At 37.5% G+C, this 21,917-nt stretch overlaps 1 protein-coding gene across 1 annotated transcript in view; it reads left to right on the forward strand.

The window, feature by feature from the left end:
• HtrA2 (HTRA2-related serine protease) overlaps positions 1-20,709 on the forward strand; it is a 33,118-nt gene extending 12,409 nt beyond the window's left edge. The window contains exons 6-7 of the mRNA XM_083127494.1: positions 5,290-5,458; positions 19,443-20,709. Coding sequence (XP_082983620.1) covers positions 5,290-5,458; positions 19,443-19,602 — 329 coding nt within the window. The 3' untranslated portion in view covers positions 19,603-20,709. The remainder of the gene's footprint in view (positions 1-5,289; positions 5,459-19,442) is intronic.
• The last annotated feature ends 1,208 nt before the right edge of the window (positions 20,710-21,917 follow it).

Below are 21,917 nucleotides of genomic sequence, written 5' to 3' on the forward strand. Positions count from 1 at the left end.
AAAATTTTCAATTACTGAGATGTCAAGTTTCAGACCTTGGTTGATTTGATATGGAATGACCTGTGCATAATGTACACCCTGGATTTTTATGGGGAAAAGTGACTAACAATTATATTTCGTATATAATGCACAGTACAATTTAGGTTCAAGAAATGGCCTTCTTAGTGGTAGATCATATAGTTGTAGTTATGTCAATCAAGAGTGAAGGACATCATACCTATACCTATTCAATGCGTCACCAACCCACACTACCTCCCCCTCCATTCCTCCAATGTATTTAGCTTCCAAAAGCTTTGACTTCTGTAACCACTTTCTTTATTCTGTAGTAGAGGAAAGGTAAAGTTGAAGTTCCCCATGCACATGGCACCGTGCCATGAAGGCACATTTAGAGGATGTGGGGGTAGGGCCATTTTGCCATTTTTGAGGTGATGTGATCAGCACCATGCTCTGGCTGCCTTTACCTCTCAGGGTTGCCCCCAGGTACCCATTGATTTGAAACTGAGTGAGCCGCTTTATGTGGGGACAAGGCCAGAAAAATTCCGGGAATCGAACCTGGGTCTCCCACGTGGCAGTCAGATGCCCTACTGACTAGACCACCTTGGCTCTCTCGTAGAAGAAAGCAAGATTCAAATTATGTTATGGATTTGCAGCACTCTGAAAGTTATTTTCTATTATTTCTCACCCATCAAAAACTGCTGATACACATCCTGTGTGATGGGAGGTGCATGCTTGAATTCTGCTAGAACGACATGGTGTAGCAAAACATTCCATTACAAAGTGAAAAACGTTGGGAAATGGCCATCTCACCTTTCTTTCTTTCTTTTTTTTTAAGGGCTCGGGTGTAAAACGTTGTAAGTGACATTTTGGTAATTTTTGAGTTACAAAGTAAAATGTGCCATCCTTCAATTTTCGATTGAAATTGCCATTTCATACAGTTTGCATTGGACTCAGTGAAGCCTTCTGAAATGGGTAAACACAACACAAAAACAATTTTTCTACAGTACAGCTTCTAATAACATTTTTTCTTAATGAACTCAGAAATAACCAAAATGTTGGTTACCATGTTTTACACCAGAGCCCTTCAATTATTGCTAAAGAAATCTAACCTGGTAATTTGTATTTGCACCTGTTGATATACCGAGTGTCCCACAAAGGGGTTTACACTATTTGAATGCGAATAAGAGAGAAAGTATTACAGATAACCCGATGGAACTTTTTGTATCTGAATCTGTCATGATTAGTGCTTGTTGCCATTCATTTGTTTTTCTTTAATTTCAGTTCAGTTGCCAGTAGTGACAAGTAATTGACAAGATGGCTGGGAACCTTTCCATTGAGCAACGGAAGTGAATTTTAAAGTGTTTTTGGAAATGTGAGAACATGAAAGAAGTGCAGAGACGATGGCAGGCAGAATTTGATGTATGGACTTCTTGGGGGATCTTGTGAAAGTTTGTACCACTGCTTCCATCCCTCTTTCGTCCGATACTGATTTCTTCCTGCCACACCATCCCAGATCACACACAGTTCCTTCCCTCTCAAACTTGTCACGTAATTTCGTAATTGTTACACGTGACGGTGGCGCAGTATCAAATTCTGCCCACCATCGTCTCTACACGTCTTTTATGTTCTCACATTTCCAAAAACTCTTTAAAATCCACTTCCGTTGCTCAACGGAAAGGTTCCCAGCCATCTTGTCAATTACTTGTCACTGCTGGCAACTGAACTGAAATTAAAGAAAAACAAATGAATGGCAACAAGCACTAATCATGACAGATTCAGATACAAAAAGTTCCATCAGGTTATCTGTAATACTTTCTCTCTTATTCGCATTCAAATAGTGTAAACCCCTTTGTGGGACACTCTGTATATATACATGTGTGTTATACACAGTGACATAGTGAAAACATGCATGTGACACCAGTGTCACAAGCTGTCCTAAAGGTAAATACCTGCTGTGACACGCCATCCTTTAAGTGTTAATGTTGGCTGTCTGAGAATTATTCCATGCATAACATGCACCACAGTTTTTGGGGACAACAATTTTTTAAAAAAAGTGCTCATTATACATGAGTAAATACGGTAATACATAAAAACATGAGCGAGTCAAAACAATTCATTTATGGCAATTTTAGTAAGCTTTATCTAGATTAATAATTGGCTAAAAGACTTGTGTTCAACTTTTATTTTTAGCATTTTTTCAGAAACGATTAAATGTGCGTTGTTATTCTAATTTTGTTTCAAGTCTACTTTATATTCAGATAGAATAGGCTAATGACTGTCATACAGGAGTGGAATACAAACCTTTATACATGTGCCTTCATCAATAAATGTAACTTAGGTACTCTTGATTAACCAAGTACATATCAATAACTAGACATGCTTACTGTTATTTCTGCTGTTCTTGTGTGTGTATTTACAGTCTGATTTCGATAAAGCAATGTACACGCAACGGCGAAAGAAACTGTAGGCAAATTGTCCACCACCATTTTCATTCTGTCTGAATTACACAATGTGATGACAATGAATTAAAATAAAGACGTCAATAAGCAGAGAACAATACCTGTTTCGAACCAACATAGTTTCATTCCTTAAAACAACACACGATGTAGAATAAAAAAGTAGTGAAAATAGCGATGGACAATTTGCCTACCATTATCTTTGCCACTGACTGTACTTTAGATTATATTTTTACATAAATCATACATTTATATATATATATATGTTCATTCATATATACGGTGTAGCAATTTTTTCATGCATGTGAAAATCATGCTGTATAGCCAATAATTTCCCCAGAATGTAATGTATGGAACAAAAGACAAATTTTCTTTTTTTTTAATTCCAAGTTATTCATATCCATCCTTCAAATGGCTTGTTTGTGTATTCAGGAAAATTGATGGAGCAGAAATCAGAACGTGGATTTAATTTTAAAAGGATGCTAAACAAAGGGAAGCATCTAGAAAATTGACACAAAGGTGAAAGAAATCGGAAACACCAAATCTTGTAAAAATGGACCCACTTTGTCAATAAGTCCAATCTCGCCAAGAAAAAATTATGTATCATTAATTAGAATTAAATTAACCTACTAATTTAGTCAACTAATTTTTTTTTTAAATGTATTCTTCATTTTGCAGCACTCTTTCAGTTGTTTTTTCAAAAGCATAATTTTTTGTAATTTTAGTTTTCTCCAAGAGTTACAAAATGTTGTTTGCTTTACAAACAGTAGTGCGGTATGTAGTAGTATGATTAATTAGAATTAAATTATACTACTAGTTTTGCCAACTAAATTAATATTTTAAAAAAATGTATTCTTCATTTTGCAGCACTTTTTCAGTTGTTTTTTCAAAAGCATAATTTTTTTGTAATTTCAGTTTTCTCCATGAGTTACAAAATGTTGTTTGTTTTACAAACTGTAGTCTTCTACCATTTGCAGTGTGAAAAATTAATCCTGTTTCTGTACCAGTACTCATGCTTGAACTTTATAGCAATTAAAAGTTTGTTTATAAATATTATTTTTTTGCATAAGAGATAATCAGAGTATTAAAGTAGCTATGACTGAAATTAATAATTTTTTCCACATGGTGTTGGTGTAAAATTAAATAAAAATCAGGCAAATGGTTAGCACTCTTGCTTTTGGTGTGAACAGTCCAGCTTTGATTCTCGGTGTGAGTTCAAAAATGTTGGACTTGACTCAGCATCGTGAGGACGATTGGGGAGTTACATGAAGTAATAGGAGTGGAAACCTCTCTCAAGAGCCAAAGTAATAATAGTAATAAAAATATTGCGATGGGAATCAACTGAACGTGTGTCATGGTCCTGGCTGGAAGAACTATTGCATAATTAGCATATTGCATGCAGTTTTTATTTTGCATAATTTACAAGGTTATCAGCCAGGAAAACATATTGTCGTTTTTGCAGACCCATTTGCCAATATCATTTGAGTGATTTGAACTGATACTTTACAATAATGATACCACTAGTATTTGTGGTGGCATTGGCTCAGACCTACTGACATTTTTTTTTTTTTTAAATTTGAACTTTGAGTGTGTCAGCACTTAAGGCTATTTTGCACCCATCAAATTATACGGGGTCCAGCCCCTTACCTTACCTAAAATAACTGTAATGTCATTTACCGAAATATTAAAACATTCTGACTTCGGTTAAAAGCTGAGGCTATAAAGGGGCACTCAGCACTCACATGGACAAAACACAGATGCCAGGGCCTCATTAGTCTGCAAAATGCAGTCCAGGGTGTACTACATGGACCTCCTGACAAAGCCTGGCATGACGTACATGTAATATTTTGTTTACTTTGAACATAGCCTGAAAGTAATGTTGCATTATCATCTGTACCATTGTGTACTATCGGAAGCAAATGCATGTTGTACATTCTAAATAAAAATAGCCTCCCTGATGGTGCAGTGGTAACACCTTATAATCAAGGGGTCCTGGTTTTGATACCTGGTGGAAGTACATTTTGTGGTGTGTTAGGAAAGAAGCAGGAACAAGGAAGTGTAAGCGTCAGCATGAGCTGGAATGCAGAGCGGTGCTAATGTCAGATGTGGTAAGGGTGTTGACATATAAAGGGGAATGATCGGGAGTTTTGGTGGAAGAGGAAGAACAAGGGTAGAGGAGTTGAAATAGAGCTGGCAACGAAATAGCATCGATTCAGGAGAAGGTCCTCAGTCATCCCAGGTAAATTATACCAACCTAGCACCTAAATGTGAATCTCTGTTGTACCAGTTATTTAGAAAGTTGGGGAATAAATGGGTATTTTATAATTCGACTACGTAAATTTGTAGGCATATGTTCGTTCCTTTTGCCAAGGATGAACATCCGCCTATACTGCAATGAATCAACATGGTAATTACATCTCGCAGCCCTTCCTTATTTCTAGGAAGGATATGGTTTCACAGTGTTTCAGATTCTACTTTAAACTATAGGTCCAATCCCGACTAGCCTATATGTGCATAAAGTGGACTTAAAACAAAAACTTACTCTAAATGAAAATAATATTTCATTGGTTATTCAGACTTCAGATCCTGTACAATGGACAAAGTTTATAGTTGTTTTGGTTACCTTGCGAGCTTACACTGAATTTCAAAACTCAGCTGAGAAATAAATTTCCTATAGCTATTGCTTTTGTGTAACTACAATCATTTGCGCGCTCTGACACAAAATATTGTAGCCCATTGCCAGTAACATTTGTTTCATGAGTTCTGCAACTAGAGATACATATTGATGCATTAATTCTTGGCATTTCCTTCCTATTCACACTTTCGGCTTTTTTAGGTTTAATTGGCAAGAAGGATTCCATGATTCGACGGTACATGGGAATCACCATGTTAACCTTGACGCCAAAAATAATCAATGAATTACAGATGCGCAATCATCAAGTGCCTTCATCCATCCTCCATGGTGTGCTGGTGTGGAAAGTTGTTACTGGATCTCCAGCTTACAGGTATGTATTAAAACTTCTAAGTGATTATTATACAGTAAAACCTGTCTATCCCGGAACATGATGGTTCCGAGCAAAATTTTCTGTCTTAACAGTTTTCCTTCTTATACAGGGTTGACTTTAAATACAGTATAGAGCACTGCAGGAAATAATGGGAAGACAGATTTATATTTCGCATTACTTATAATGTACTAATGCATGTACGTACATGAATAAAAATGTGATACAGTCGCAATAAGCATAGCAGAGATTACAATTATGAAACTACACAACATGTTGGTACACTTTTTACAGTATTGTAAGAATGTACAGTACGTATTTGTTAAAACACTAAAATCGCACACAAACAGCATGATAAAAAAACACTTCGGAGTTCTTCCAAGCTTTCAACTTCTTCACGGAGTCATCTTCAGGGCTGGTTGAGGAAAGACTGAGTAGACGTGGTTGTCGTTACACTGTGTAACATTGTCGAAAGCTTAAAAGAACTCCGAAGTGTTTTTTATCATGCTGTTTGTGTGTGATTTTAGTGTTTTAACCAATATGTTTCCGGCACGTGACATAAGACATTTTCTACAGTCATAGTACAGTACGTACTTATGTATATTTTCCCCACACCTGCTTCAAAGTTGGTTGACATGTTTTGCTCACAACATGACCAAGTGTGTAGTTCTCTACATCTTGCAAGAGTTGTATCAATTCAGAGTCGTTGCGAGAAGCAGCGAATTCTTGTAATTCTTGACATTGAAGAGTGCATGTTTGTAACTGGATATCTTCAAGTCACGTGGCATTTCTTCTTCCCCTCTGTCATCCTCTTTTACAACATCGTCGTCTTTTTCTTCAATGTGCTGTAGATGTAATGAATCAACAGCTTTCTCTAGGTCCTGTCACCAATTCGCTGTCGAAATTTATTATGTTCTCAGCTGCAATTGATAAATTAGCCTGTTTACAAATGTCGGCAATGCAACCTAAGTTCTCCTCGACTTGACCATGCTCAGCAGTTCTGTCCTCACAAGGGAAACCTGCTTTTACGAAGCATTTCTTTACTGTTTCTAGAGTGACTTTCTTCATTGCTTGGTGAATCATCATCACTCATCCCGATCTTCACAAATTAGCCAAAAGTGGCACAAAAAGCGAAGTAAAATGGACACTTACATTCGAGGATTCGAACCTGGGACCCCTGGCGCCTTAGCACGATGTGCATAGAGGGAAAGAGAAAGATTGAAAGATGGAATAAGAGAGAGGTGAAGAAAGATTGGGATAAAAGTGAAGAAGAAAAGAAAGAAACAAAGAGAGATAACAAGAAAAATAGAAGGATGACGAAAGAATAGAGGAGGAATGGACAAAGAAAGGTGGAGAAAGAGGGTAAGAGATGAAAGAAACTGAATCGTAACAGCTATGAGTATTGTAGCGCATTCATTCATATCGACAATGTTACCGATAAGCGAGTGGCAACATAGGCATGTTCCACTTACAGTATTGCATTGTTTTCTTGCCTGCAAAAAAAAATAAAGGAAGAAATTTCAATCTTACTGAGAATAAAAACATCTCATTGGTCTTTAAATGGTGTTCCGTTTCCACCTTAAGCAGATAATTTTCAGGTATAAAATTGGTCCATTATGGGGACTTTTTTTTTCCGTATTTACAGGTTTCACTCTTATAGAGGTTCCAGGATATGCAGTTTTTACTGTAATTATCAGTGAACTTGAGCTATTTTTTCATGGGTATGTAGATAGAGTATTCACAAACTCTTGTCTATACCAGTAAAGTGCGTTATAAAATTTACCACTGCAATTCGTGTAAATCTATATCTAAGTTGATAAATCACATTCCAGTACTCAATCAGTATTAGTTTGTTTCTTGTCTATATACAATGCTCAAAAAATTAGTTGTATAATGTGATGTTTACAGAAGAGAATGGGATATGCCAGGAGATGGCTGAAACAAAATAATTGATATCAAAGCAAAGGTTTTTACAGGAAACAAGAGAGGGACAAATATACAGTAACACTGTTACAAGACAACAATGGTGTGCTGACCTCCATGGTGGAGTTAAGCTCTGCATGCTACGATGCCAGGGTCCCAGGTTTGAATGTGGGCATGGACATTGGTGTTCTTTCCGAGTTCCCTCTATCATATTATCACTGATCCTCATCTTTGAAATTAGGTAAAAGTGGCAGAAAAGCAAAGTAAAATAAAGCAAATCGTTCAACAACCAAGGTGCATAATGAGTGTTGGTTATCGCAATGGCCATCACTGATGTAGTCATTCCCAATGTTTATGAGCCAATGGTCCGGTCCCTCACTAAGCATGTATGCATTTCTCTACAGACAGATCAAGTAAAGAGTGACTTTAAGTAATAGCATAGTAGTAGAATGCTGTGGTAATTAAATACTTTGTGGGGATAGAGTGTGTCCGTAAAGTCATGGTTGGGTTTCAGTGTCCTATACTATCTAAACAAAACAAAAACAAAGGATGATTATTACACTGCATGGAAGAGTAAGTCAAAGAGTTTCGGAAGCATAGTGAAGCGAATACTTACGATGCGCGTGCAGGTAATCACGTGACGGTGAAGCAAATCACGCCATTCCGTCAGTTAAGATGTGGATGGTGCAGAGGAAAGTTCAATGCATCCTTTGGCTTGCAAAATTTAAACCCATGGTGCGTGTTCGTCGTGAATATCGTCGTGTGTACAATGAAGAGGCACCACATGAAAATAACATTTGCTGGTGGAATCACCGGCTTAAGGAGACTGGCAGTTTATTGGATGCAAAATCTTTCGGGAGGCCATCGGTTACTGACGAGTCTGTTGAAGCTCTACGGGAGACCTACCTAAAGAGCCCCAAGAAATTTGTTTCGTGTCTGTGCTCAAAATCTAGGTCTGAAGAAGACAAGACTTCACGTTTTGAAGAAATGTCTCCGTTTTATGGGTTACAAACTGTGGTTGTTACATGCAATGTACCTAAACGATTTGATTTTGTTGTGCAGATGCTTGGTGAAATGGACAGTGATGATATGTTCTTACAGAAGATTGTGTTTAGTGATGCGGCAACATTCCATGCATGCGGTCATGTTCATCGACATCACATCAGAATATGGGCTAATGAACAACCTCATGCCTACATATAGCATGAACGTAACTGTCCTAAGGTGAATGTCTGATGTGCCCTCACACATGATAAAATTATAAGCCCATTTTTCTTTGCGGAGCGTACAGTGACATCAAACAACTACCTTGACATGTTGGAATCGTATGCAGTGCCACAAATTCAAGATGAAGGTGAAGATGTCATCTTTCAACGAGATGGTGCTCCTCCACACTATGGCAAAATTGTTCGCTAGTTTCTGGATAAGACATTTCCACATGGTGGATGGAAGGCATGGCCACCACGATCGCCGGACCTTAGATTTTTATTTCTGGGGCTACATCAAACAATGTGTGTAACGTGATCGTGTGAACAAAATTCATAATTTAAAAGAGAGAATCAGAGAAGCTGTCCAGTCTGTTACACCTAATGTTCTGAGTCGTGTGTGGCAAGAATTGGAATATTGATTAGATGTGTGTTAGGCAACAAACGGAAACCACATCGAACTGCACTAAACATGTAAGGAAACTCTTTGGGTTACTCTTCAATACAGTGTAATAATCATCCTTTGTTTTTGTTTCGTTTAGATATTATAGGACTCCGAAACCCGACCATGACTTTACGGACATATTGTATATGATATGATCTAGGGGGGGAGGGGGCGCAAACCATTGGCCTTGGGGAGTGGAGCACATCTGATATTAACACGCTCAAAGAATGCAGAACAGTGAGTATGATTGAAAGCAGATTATAATGGTCCGCCCCAGGCATGGAAGCCCACCCCTTTGTGTTACCCGAAAACTCCAACTTAAACTACCACATAACCAAAACTTCAAAAAATCAAAACCCTTTAACTATCCAAATCTCTTTCGTCTCACACTGATGATGCTACTAAGCTAGCGAAAATTTTGAATTTTTACACTGTCCGGTGAGTGTTTCCTTTCTCCTTCTTTGATTTTTATTTAGACCTTTTGGCCCTCCTTGCTTTTATCCATATATATGAGAGGAAGTAGTCTTCACCTATCGATAACTAGATGTCAAGAAGAACAAGTCCTTCACATCTCCATAGTAAAGAAGAAGAAGCCTTCCAGTAGATACATTCCATATAATTACAAGAAATACATATATGTGATAAATAAAGAAATAGACAGCTTCAAATACAATCATGTATATAAATTGAATGTAGCCTGAAAAATTAAGAAAATACGGTGCATTGTACCTTCTGTAGTAGGTTAAAGAAGTTTTTTCCTGTAGTTTTTTCCTCAAATAAGTTATCATTCAGTTTTGGTAGCCCTGAATGTCATGCTTTACCCTGGCCTAAGCCCGACTGGTGTCACCCTCTCCGGGACGTGGCAAAATCAAACTCTCCAGAGGTATGTAAACCTTTCAGCATAGAGAAAATAATGATAATGTCGTTTAGCGAACACACGTGCATTAGGTTGCCATTTCCCGTACAGGATTAAAGTCCGCCATATTGCTTGTAGATTGGTATACCATTTATATTTCGATATCTCTCGAAGATATCATTATTGTGATAGCTATCATGAAACGTTCACTACGGACAACTGTGTTCTCGCATGCATTCATAGATCATGTCGACACTGCACTTGAGGAAAGTAAAACTTCCTCACCTCTTTTCTCCACCACGTGGTTGGAATACCTGTGACGTACAATCCCTTTCTTCTTCTCTTCTGGGACACGTATCCAGTCTTCCCCGACAGGATATTATACATCTACACAATGCTCGTGTATTCCTATACTAGGGCTGTGCAATATATCGATATTGATATTTGATATGTAGATATCAATATTATTGTCGGATTTATCGGTATCTCCATTCTTAAATTTGTTGGTATTAAAATACAATTATGACTCGATCATGTTTCGCCGTTTCATTTGTAGTTTCTTTTGCCAACTAAGATCATGATAGAGAACAGATTTATATGTAAATACATATTTATATATGAAGCTGAAATCAGTTATATTTTGTTTTATCTTTGCGCATCATGGCAAGTAGGTAGACTCGAAAAAACAGTTTATTTTCTATATTTGTACATTAAATTAGGTTTTGGCTCATATTCTAGTTATTTTTACATATTTTTTCCATATTTCCAAACATTTCTCAACATATACTCCATATTCGCGCAATAAATACATGTTCCCGTGTAACCGAAAGAGTTGGGCTAATTTCTTGCAAATAACTGAATAAAGTCCAAAGTTTACGACCCTTCAACTGTGTTAATTACAAGTTTTCTGCCGTCCGAACAATAGTTTCTATTTTTCACCTCCCAACTGTTTGCTTTTGCTATTGTAAACCACTTAAAATTCTTGTTTATTTACAATTGTTGTCAACAATAGAGAATGAGGGCTCAAAAGTTATTTTTGCACTGTTGGAAGAGAATTCCAAGTCGTGCAGCCCATTGCTAACTACCTAGGTAGTTGCATGCCTGACAGCAGCGCCAGAGGGAATGATTTTGTGGCACACTTACGGGATTCGCTTCTGGCTTCTCTTCAAGACAGTCACGGTAATAGTTACAATGACAAGAGGTAAAAGGTAAAGGTAAAGTGTTCCCCTGCGCATAGCACCACGCCATGAAGGCGTATAGGGGGTGTGGGGGTAACGCCCCACACTTTCTTGATCCGGTCGTAAGTGGGGGTGATGTGATCAGCATCACGCCCCTGACCGCCTTTACCCCCCAGGGTTTCCCCCAGGTACCCATGTTATTCGACGCTGGGTGGGCGCCGGGGCCGCTTCCATCGTTAGAAAAGTTCCCGGATTTGAACCGGCCGGGGATCGAACCCGGGACTTTGAGCATGGTAGTCAGACGCATTACCGACTGAGCCACCGCAGCCACCAATAACAAGAGGGCAAAATCAATTGTTTTAAAAACTCAATAGTTACGTACTTAATGTCTCACATTATTAAAAAGGTAATTTTTACAATTTTATGTCCATATTTACCGCCATATTTTGCACATTCTTAAGACATATAAATCCGTTCCATGGCTGTACCATATCTGCTACATGGTGCGAAAGAATGCCGTATGCAGTGAGCACACTATATTGTGAACAGTTGGGGGGGATGGTATGTGTGTTTTTCGGAAGGGTACTGAGAGGCCATACCGGGATTTTGCCCGGTGTCCCGGTGGGCCAGTCTGTCCCTGGATGAGAACATGCCCAGACTCTTTGAGACTAGACCGAGAGTGAGGCAGGCCTCTTAAAAGTCGAGACGAGACATTCGGTACAACATTTGAAAATTTTACGTCAACCAAATTTACTTTACTATGCTCTTTCTTCTGCCATAGCAAACGGATGTCTACCTGAGTATTTAAGTCTATATTTTGTTAAAGAAATTACGTGAATCCATAGTGACCATGTAAAGCTATATGCTGCTTGGATGCATCATACACACGGGAGTATTCAGGTTACAGTTTGTATTTTGCAATTGGGCAGTGGTGAAACCAGAATAATGAGTGATGGTATGTGTGTTTTTCGGAAGGGTACTGAGAGGCCATACCGGGATTTTGCCCGGTGTCCCGGTGGGCCAGTCTGTCCCTGGATGAGAACATGCCCAGACTCTTTGAGACTAGACCGAGAGTGAGGCAGGCCTCTTAAAAGTTGAGACGAGACATTCGGTACAACATTTGAAAATTTTACGTCAACCAAATTTACTTTACTATGCTCTTTCTTCTGCCATAGCAAACGGATGTCTACCTGAGTATTTGTAGATAAGTCTATATTTTGTTAAAGAAATTACGTGAATCCATAGTGACCATGTAAAGCTATATGCTGCTTGGATGCATCATACACACGGGAGTATTCAGGTTACAGTTTGTATTTTGCAATTGGGCAGTGGTGAAACCAGAATAATGAGTGATGGTATGTGTGTTTTTCGGAAGGGTACTGAGAGGCCATACCGGGATTTTGCCCGGTGTCCCGGTGGGCCAGTCTGTCCCTGGATGAGAACATGCCCAGACTCTTTGAGACTAGACCGAGAGTGAGGCAGGCCTCTTAAAAGTTGAGACGAGACATTCGGTACAACATTTGAAAATTTTACGTCAACCAAATTTACTTTACTATGCTCTTTCTTCTGCCATAGCAAACGGATGTCTACCTGAGTATTTGTAGATAAGTCTATATTTTGTTAAAGAAATTACGTGAATCCATAGTGACCATGTAAAGCTATATGCTGCTTGGATGCATCATACACACGGGAGTATTCAGGTTACAGTTTGTATTTTGCAATTGGGCAGTGGTGAAACCAGAATAATGAGTGAGAAGTAAGAGCGGCGTGAATGTTTTCGGGGTATTACATTTATAAAACATATTACTTTTCTAGTTTTTCTTCTTTGCTGGAAGGAGTGAGACTGACCAACTGTGGGGGTGTTCGTCTCTGCCCTCTTCTGGGTGCCCATAGCATCGAAACTGTGCACCAGACAGAAAAATTTTATTACAAAATAGTTTGTAATCATTCACTTTAAAAAAAGTTCTGTCCTCATGGCTAGTGCTATAGCAGGGTGGCGACAGACCTGGAAAACCAGGAAAAGTCAGGGAATTTGAGGTGTCAAACAAAGTCAGGGAAATGTCAGGGAATTTCGTCTTCATTGACTTTTTTAAAATTTTTATTTTATTTTATTTATTTAAAGATATCGTTATGGAACTATGCACGGGAACAGGAAATCTCGTTCGTAAGTTTCGGCCTCAACTTTTAGGCCCCTTTTACGCGCACACAACCATGGCGCCAGAAACCAGTGATGGCAGGAGGAGAGAGAGAGAGAGAAATTTCTCTCGCCCGGGCTTCTCGGCGGGAATTTTAAATTCGAACACTCTTTTGAGGAAAATTGTTATAACTCGGGCCCTATGGGAGCAATCTACTTCGGATAATTTTTGTTTTTTCAGGTAAAACATCAGCGCATGCAACCGTGTACAATTCAGAACACCGGACCGAGGAAGGGGGGCTTGGGGGGGGGACACGTCCCCCGAATTTAAATGGAAAACACATAAAAATCCGTAGTTTGCCCCCTCTTCTCCAGCTATTTTGGGGAGAAGCCGCGAACTTTAGTATTCTTATCAAATAATGGACATTTCTCAATAGAATGAAACATGTTTCATGTTCTTGGGTGCCATACAAGTTGAATAATAAGCCAAAATTTGATTATTATTTTTTTACGAAAAATAGGTAATTTCCATTTTTGGAGGAAAATTGTTATAACTCTGGCAGTATGGGAAGAATCTACTTCGGATAAGTTTTGTTTTGCAGCTAAAACATCGGAGCATGCAACCGTGTACAATTCAGAACGCCGAACTGAGGAAGGCGGTTTGAGGGGCGCAACCCTCGAATTTCAATGAAAAAAATACAAAAATCTGGAGTTTGCCCCCTCTTCTCCCACTATTTTGGGGAGAAGCCGAGAACTTCAGTATTCTTTTCAATTAATAGGTATTTCTGAAGAGAATGAAACATGTTTCATGTTCTTGGGTTACATACAAGTTGAATAGAATAATAAGCCAAAATGTGATATTTTTTTACGAAAAATAGGTAATTTGCATTTTTGGAGGAAAAGTGTTATAACGCAGGCGCTATGGGAGCAATCTACTTCGGATAAGTTTTGTTTTGCAGCTAAAACGTCATAGCATGCAACAGTGTACAATTCAGAATGCCGGACCGAGGAACGGGCTTGGGGGCACGACCGCCGAATTTCAATGGAAAAAACAAAAATCTGGAGGTTGCCCCTTCTTCCCCCGCTATTTTGTTAAAAGGCGCGAACTTTAGTATTCTTTTCAAAGAATGGACATTTCTCAAGAGAACGTAACATGTTTCATGTTCTTTTTTTTATGAAAAATAGGTAATTTGGATTTTTGGATATAAATTGTTATAACTCTGGTACTATGGGAGCAATTTACTTCGGATAAGTTTTGTTTTGCAGCTAGAACATCAGAGCATGCAATTATGTATAATTCAGAACGCCGGACCCGAAGAAGAGGGGCTTGGGGGGGTGCGACCTCCGAATTTCAATGAAAAAAATATAAAAATCTGGAGTTTTCCCCCTCTTCTTCCGCTATTTTGGGGAGAAGGCACAAACCTTAGTATTCTCTTCAAAGAATGGACATTTTCAAAGATAATGAAAAATGTTTCATGTTTTTGGGTGCCATACAAGTTAAATAATAGACCAAAATGTGAAACACTGTTTTTACGAAAAATAGGTAATTTGCATATTGCTCAGAAAATTGTTATAACTCGGCCACTATGGGAGAAATCTACTTCGGATAAGTTTTGTTTTGCAGCTAAAACATCAGAGAATGCAACCATGTACAATTCGGAACACCGAACCGAGGAAGGGGGGTTTGGGGGCGCGACCACCGAATTTCATTGAAAGAAAAACATAAAAATCTGGAATTTGCCCCCTCTTCTCCCGCTATTTTGGGGAGAAGGCACAAGCCTTAGTATTCTTCAAAGAATGGACGTTTCGAAAGAGATTGAAACATGTTTCATGTTCCTGGGTGCCATACAAGTTGAATAATGAGCCAAAATGTGAAACTCTGTTCGGAAATGTGGCATAGATATGTTGCGAAGAGGGTAGGGGGGGACAGGGGAAGAGATTGTTCATCAATATGAATTTCCCAGGCTTGCTCCAGACCTGTGTCAGAGTTTCCACCCAAACATAAGAGTATGAAGGTCCAAGAGCACATTCATTTCGTAATCAGCACCATGATACCATATGGTATCATCGGGCCAGTACGACCTTACTTTGATGATACCATATGGTATCATCGGGGAAGTAAAGTTTAAGCCTCTAAATATTACGTGGAAAATGCATTGAATTATCATTTTTTTCTTGTCCGTATGGGAGTAGTAAGGGGACTTGTCAACAGATGGAGGGGATAAAAGCGGGTTGCGCCGTCAGATAGTTGTCGGACGTCGTAGTAAGGCATTTTGTTGGGCAAACTGAAGGAACATGGAAACAAATACAACATCCAACAAAAATCGAATGCATAAACAAGAAGAGCTTTAGACTGCAAATATGCTGCTGGAATTTTATTACTCTTCTGGCTCACTTCACCTTATTTAATGTAGCAGTGCTTACGAAGGTTTTCTTTCATCATCCTGACGTATTACTGGTTTCGCACAAGTTAACATACGTTTACAATGACATTGCACTATTCTTAGATATCAAGAAGAATCCAACCAAATGGGATATATATTGAATACTATCACGAAAAAGTGAAACATAAATCTGCATTGGTGAACGTTATAAAAATTGACAAGTGCATGCTCCCAACCTCAAATTTACTGCAACACTAGTATTGCAATGAAATTAACGCCACTCACTGTCCTGTCTTAAAGTCATGAGAGATGGTCATTAATCTCTCACGGAGTATGGTTAATGTTCAATATTATGAAATAAAATACTAATAATAAATACGTAAATATTTTAATATCATATTTACTCGAATCATTCAATCATAAAAGCAAATCTCTTTCTTCAAGAATTGACTTTTCTCTGCCAGCCCTGCTAAATATCGAAATTATGCGAATTGTTGGCGTTTTTAGTGATTTTTTTAAAAGAAATGTCCTAAAACAAAGAAAAATTCCATGACATCCAACATTCATGTCTTTTCTAGGCCATGTTTGTGTACATAGAACATGCAAGTTTTCCAACATTTTACTCAAGAGTAAACTATAGAGTTATACGTACATGAAATAATTCCGACAGCCACATTAAATCATGTATTTCCCAAGATTTTTTCAACTTCTATCAAAACCATTTCCATCACAGAGCAAAGTGGCAGGGTTCTAACAGGAGATCGAGTGCTTATCTACCGTCACACTGGAGCCACATCTTCGTATTTGTCGCACGAGATATGTTTTGAATTATCAAGCTAAGTGCGCACCATCGGCATTTGTCGAGCGAGTAATAATGGAGCTCAGTCGTTAGGGCATCTGACTACTATGCGAGAGACCTGGGGTCGATCCCCTGCGGGGGAGAACATGGATGTTTTCCACCTATTCAAACTGCTCCGGCGCCCACCCAGCATCATATGAAGCTGGTACCTTGAGGAAACTTTGAGGGATAAAGATAGCCAGGAGAGTGGTGCTAATCACATCACCCCTACCTTCAGCTGTGATCAAGTAAATTTTGGGGCCCTAACTCCACACCCCTACTATACACCTTCATGGAAAAGTGCAGGGGGAGCACTTTACTTTTACTTCCTCAAAAATCTGTTCCAACATATCAAACTGTCACGAAAATACGTAGACCATGTGACCTACAATTTAAAATAATAGTTTAATAGTATTACGTTTCGGTAAATTTGGCAGATAAATGTTCTAAAAAAACGCGAATTTTGGGAAACGTAACACTAACAAGTTAAAGAAAAGATAATGCCAATTTTTGGTGCCATATCGGTATCTGTCACGTGAGATTGATCGATTTTAATTTTTTTGGTGCGTTGCCACTTATGGTCATTATGCACCCTTCAGTATATACGGGGAAAATTCCATTATCTAAAATCCTTACCTTAAAATTAAAAAAGGGGTATGGAAAATAACTTTCCCAAAATAACTTTCCCAAAATAACTTTCAAGATATCAAACTCTCACGAAGAGGCGTAAGCCATGTGACTTACAATTTTAAACAGTAGTTTAAAAACACCATGAAGGTATAATTTCAGATATTTGCTGGTGGCTTTGTGCCAAATTCTGAGCATGCAATGTAGGCTACATCCCAGTCGGTGGGGGACTTGTATGAGAGCTGCAATCTTTAACCTAGAACTGTCCTAAAACGGCTGCATTGCAACTGTACCAGATTACAGCTACATGCCACTTCTTCCTGCCTGCATGTGTGTGTGTTGCTCTCCGACAACTAGTGCTGCGTATAGGCACCATTGGAGCTTTTTTCAGGATGCCCCTCGTATATGAACTTTCAGAAGCTTTTATTATTAGAGTGTTCCTGTTTTAATGTGTGATTAGCTAAATCAGCTACCTATACAATGCAATTCTATAAATTCCTTGCGTTAAATTTCTAATACCTACATACCTTTTTCGTCAGCATTAATGCTATAACTGCATGTTGTCAGTTTCACAGTACTTCACTTGGATATACTGTACTGAAGCAGAAATCCCATTGATAATGTAAGGAAATATGACACTTTATTTTGTTCGATTCAATTGTTTCACTTATATGCAAGAGTTAAGTTGTTTGCTTTACAGAGAAGAGAGATGTAGCTTTATGCATTGAAAAATGAGTCCACACTCATGGTTCTTGCAAGCAGAGGGTTCCAAACCTCAGTGGAAATATCAACATATAATACCGAGAATGTATAAGGAGACTGATAAATTACAAATTGTATTTCTTAATCATTCACTCTTTACTCTTATCTAATTTAGTCGTAACTTTACAAATAATCAAGTATTTTATTTTAAACTTACTGCGTATGACAAAATTCCGTAATTCTTCCCTAGCTTGTGAATAATTTTCCAAATTCACTATTTTGCAGTTTGAATTCAAATCATAGAGAATAGAGAAATTAAGTCAATTACATAGAAGGTAATATTGGTACTTAACAAAACCATACGTGGATCTGTATGAGTTTATTATTTCTATTTGCAAAAACATCGATTTAGTTTAGTTTGTAATTGTCAGGGAAAAATGTAAATTTTGTCCTGGAAAAGTCAGGGATTTTCATTTCTGCTTGTTTGTAGCCACCCTGTATAGGTGTCGTTATAAACAACATTGTGCTTGACTTAACGTAACGTAAGGAATGCAAAAACATCATTCAAGCTCGCTTACTTTTAGTTCCTTGATTAGTGTGGTTAAGAACTACAGACTCCATTGTGTTATGGGACCCCTATTTTCACTTCCACCGAAGAACAATACGATTCTTTGATTCTCTTGGTTAACACTATAATTGAAACTTCATACTGAAAGATTTAGGTGTGTCTGTATTGTCGCAATTACTGATATTGGTATTGTCGATGTTGATATTTTCAGTATTGTCAATATCGATATCATTGGTATTGTCAATATCGATATTATCGACATTTTCGAAACTTGATATATTGAGTCGATATCGAACTTCGATATTGAAAAATCGATATTGCACAGCCCTATCCTACACACGAACTTCTAACTTCTGCTCGGTCAATTGTTCCACAAATGCCACAGTCAACATACAACTTTTGTGGCAACGTGCAATCAACTTTCCATGACGGCATCTATCTTGCGAGAGTCCCAACAATCTCCTCCGTCCTCCCTGCGTTAGTTCCACTCACTCTCGCCAGGTCGGACACTTAAGCATTCCATAAATACAAAACAGTTCCACATATTTACACCCTTTTGTGTGTGAGAAACTTACAACATTGCTTTTAACGTCAAACATAATTGGCAAATGCAATATTCCAAGTTTCTAGCCGAAAAATAGGATCTGCCATTCAAAAAAAGAAAAAATTGTCAATCAGAAGTAACGAGCAACAAAAACTCTCCTTTACTGCATCGCTGGCAAGACCCCTCTATTGGCAGACTCACAAACTACAAGTAAGCATCCGATTATGGACTGTATATTTCTGCCACCTTCCATGAATTCAGCCAATTAATTCAACTTTTGATATGTAACAGCTATTACATGATGCATATAAAGTGGCTTTCACAGATTAATTACGTTATTATATACGAGAAAAATATTTGAAATCTGAGAGGATTATATAATTGTCATAAGATGAACTCAGTAATGAACAGTATTTTGGATTCTTTTATTTTCTGTATCTATAATCCACAGTGTGTCTAAGGCTTAAATTGTGTGATCTAAATTTTCTGATGAAGTGCTTGTCAAATGATGAATGATTGAACATTTTTTATTAGAAAATAAACACTGAGCAAAAGTTGCTACAATTATTTTTCTTTCTTACAGTGGTGGTCTGTTACCAGGAGATATAGTAACGCACATAAATGGAAAGGCCATTCAGTCAGCTGCTGATGTTTATGTTGCATTAGAAAGTGAGAGTGCGTTACGAATGGTAGTTTTCAGAGGCCCACAACGTATGGATATTACTGTTGTTCCTGAAGAATGAAGTGATAATTGCACATGCTCTGTTAGTAATCTGTGATTAATTTGACTGCAAAAGTGACATAATTATTATGTATTATTGAAACCCAACGATAAATGTCTTTCATAGTGTTTTTTGATGCGCCAATATTAATGAAATCTGGTGGACATAAGCTCTGCTTTTGAATGTTAATCGTGGTGTGTGATATTTGAATAATAAGTTAATTTTGAACGTGCTATGTGAGCAATATGATTGGTGAATAGAATTCCAATATATGATGATTTTATTTTTCTTGCTTTTCTATATTCGACGATGAAGTAATATTTTTTCGTGCAAACAAATTGTTAACTATTTTAAATGTTAAAAAAGTAAAGGAAGTTGTCAGTATGTCATACACCATACCCTGAAGATGCATGGTGGGTGCAAAGTTGATGCTTCCACTTTCTCAATTTTGCCAATAGTAGAGATGTAACCAGCACCATGCTTTGGCAGCATTTGCATGACAGAGATCACCCAGTTGACGAATCAAACCCAAGTCTCCAATATGGTACCCACATCTATATTTTAGATAATGTAAGTAGTTACAAGTAGATCTGGAATAAATGTAAATTTATTATTTTCTGTACGTGTAAAAAAAAGTTGATAGACATTTTCTAGAAGACTAAAAGAAACATGAAAAGTATGATATATTTATTTACAGATACCAAATATATAGTCATGGTTAGAACTGATCATTTACTCTGGCATAGTATGCTGTACAATTTATGGAGATTTATTTAAAAATGATAAATCCACATTCTTAATCATTAAGACAAAGTTTTTTATTACCTAAAAGTCACCACACATACAATGAAAATGCACCTATTACTTAAAATTTCCATAAAAATATTACACAATATAAATTTATAATTAATATTTTTTACATATAGCCTGCCTGGTTCATGGAGTAAAATACTCAAGTAAGAAGAAATTATTGAAGAGAAACAACTATAATCCATCTGCATTAATCATGGACGTGGTGCATGTGCTATCACGATCCGAGAAAATTGTCTTCATTTCAATTTGACAAATTTGTTACATCTGTTGTAAAAGTGGACAATAATAATTGAAATCATAGAACGCAACCAGAATTCTAATTTGAGACATATGGAATAGTTTCACATGTATTTCTTCCCCATCACATATATTTTTTTCCAAATATAATGTAAGCTGGGATATTACAATGCAATGATTGTGCAGATTTTCAAATATAACTGATAGCTATAGTAAGCCTATAAAATCATGTATGTAAAACATATTGTATTTCAACAGCCACAAGAGGAGCAAAGGAAGGTTTATATTTTTTTCTTTCTTCATATTTTGTTATCTAATGCCACTTTTGGCTAAAGAAAAACAGGATGTCTACAATTTTGTAAAAACAAAATTCCCTGATTTTTCCAGATTTTCCATACCAAGAATCAAAATTTCCCAGACCAAACCATTAGTGCAATTAGTGTCCATGTCTGGAAGAATGTCACTATATTTCAGCTAAACCTAATACTGGAATATCTACTTCACATGTAAAGGTAATAACAAGAAGGGAAACTCAACAATAATTGACTGTTGGATATGGGGAGGGAAGCAAGTATCAGGGGTGAGTTTTTATGTGATACTTGACTTGATCATTGTCTAATGATTAACAAAGAATTATTTTTAAAAATAATCAAATTACAGCATAAATAATACATAATTAGTACAATTTAATAACACACATATTGTTCCCAATAACTATCAAACTGACACTAAGACGCAACAAGAAATGGTAAATTCCCACAGCCACCTATTATAATGATTTCTACATGAAAACAGTTCAAATTTTACTGTAAGAACTGGTAATGGTCAGTATATTAAACTGAAGTATAGTTTGTCGACAAGGGGTGACCTTCCACGTAGTATACCCAAATGTCAACCTCACTTCCACGTTAGTACACCCTGGACTGAAGACTAACGAGGCTCTGGCGACTGGCCCCATGGCCAGTATAATTTTGTTTGTATTGTCCTGTTCTTTTGTCCTTATGTGTGCTGAGTGCCCCTTTGCAGCCTCAGCTTTTAACGAAAGTCAGAACATTTTAATATTTTATGATTTTAGTTTTGCAACGTTAGAGTTGTGATTTGTAACGATAAGGGGCTGGACCCCATATAATGTGACGGGTGCAAAATAGCCTTAGTGCTGACGCACCCAAAATTTTAAATTCAAATTCAAATTCAAAATTCAAAGTTTGTCGACAGGTTTTAAATTTCTTGCTTGTCCTTTCTTCCTTTCTATGTTCAAGAACCTACTTTTAGTAAATTACTCTTGT

Source organism: Lepisma saccharinum, chromosome 8 (assembly GCF_977018435.1).
Source record: "Lepisma saccharinum chromosome 8, izLepSacc3.1, whole genome shotgun sequence".
Lineage (NCBI taxonomy): Eukaryota > Metazoa > Arthropoda > Insecta > Zygentoma > Lepismatidae > Lepisma > Lepisma saccharinum.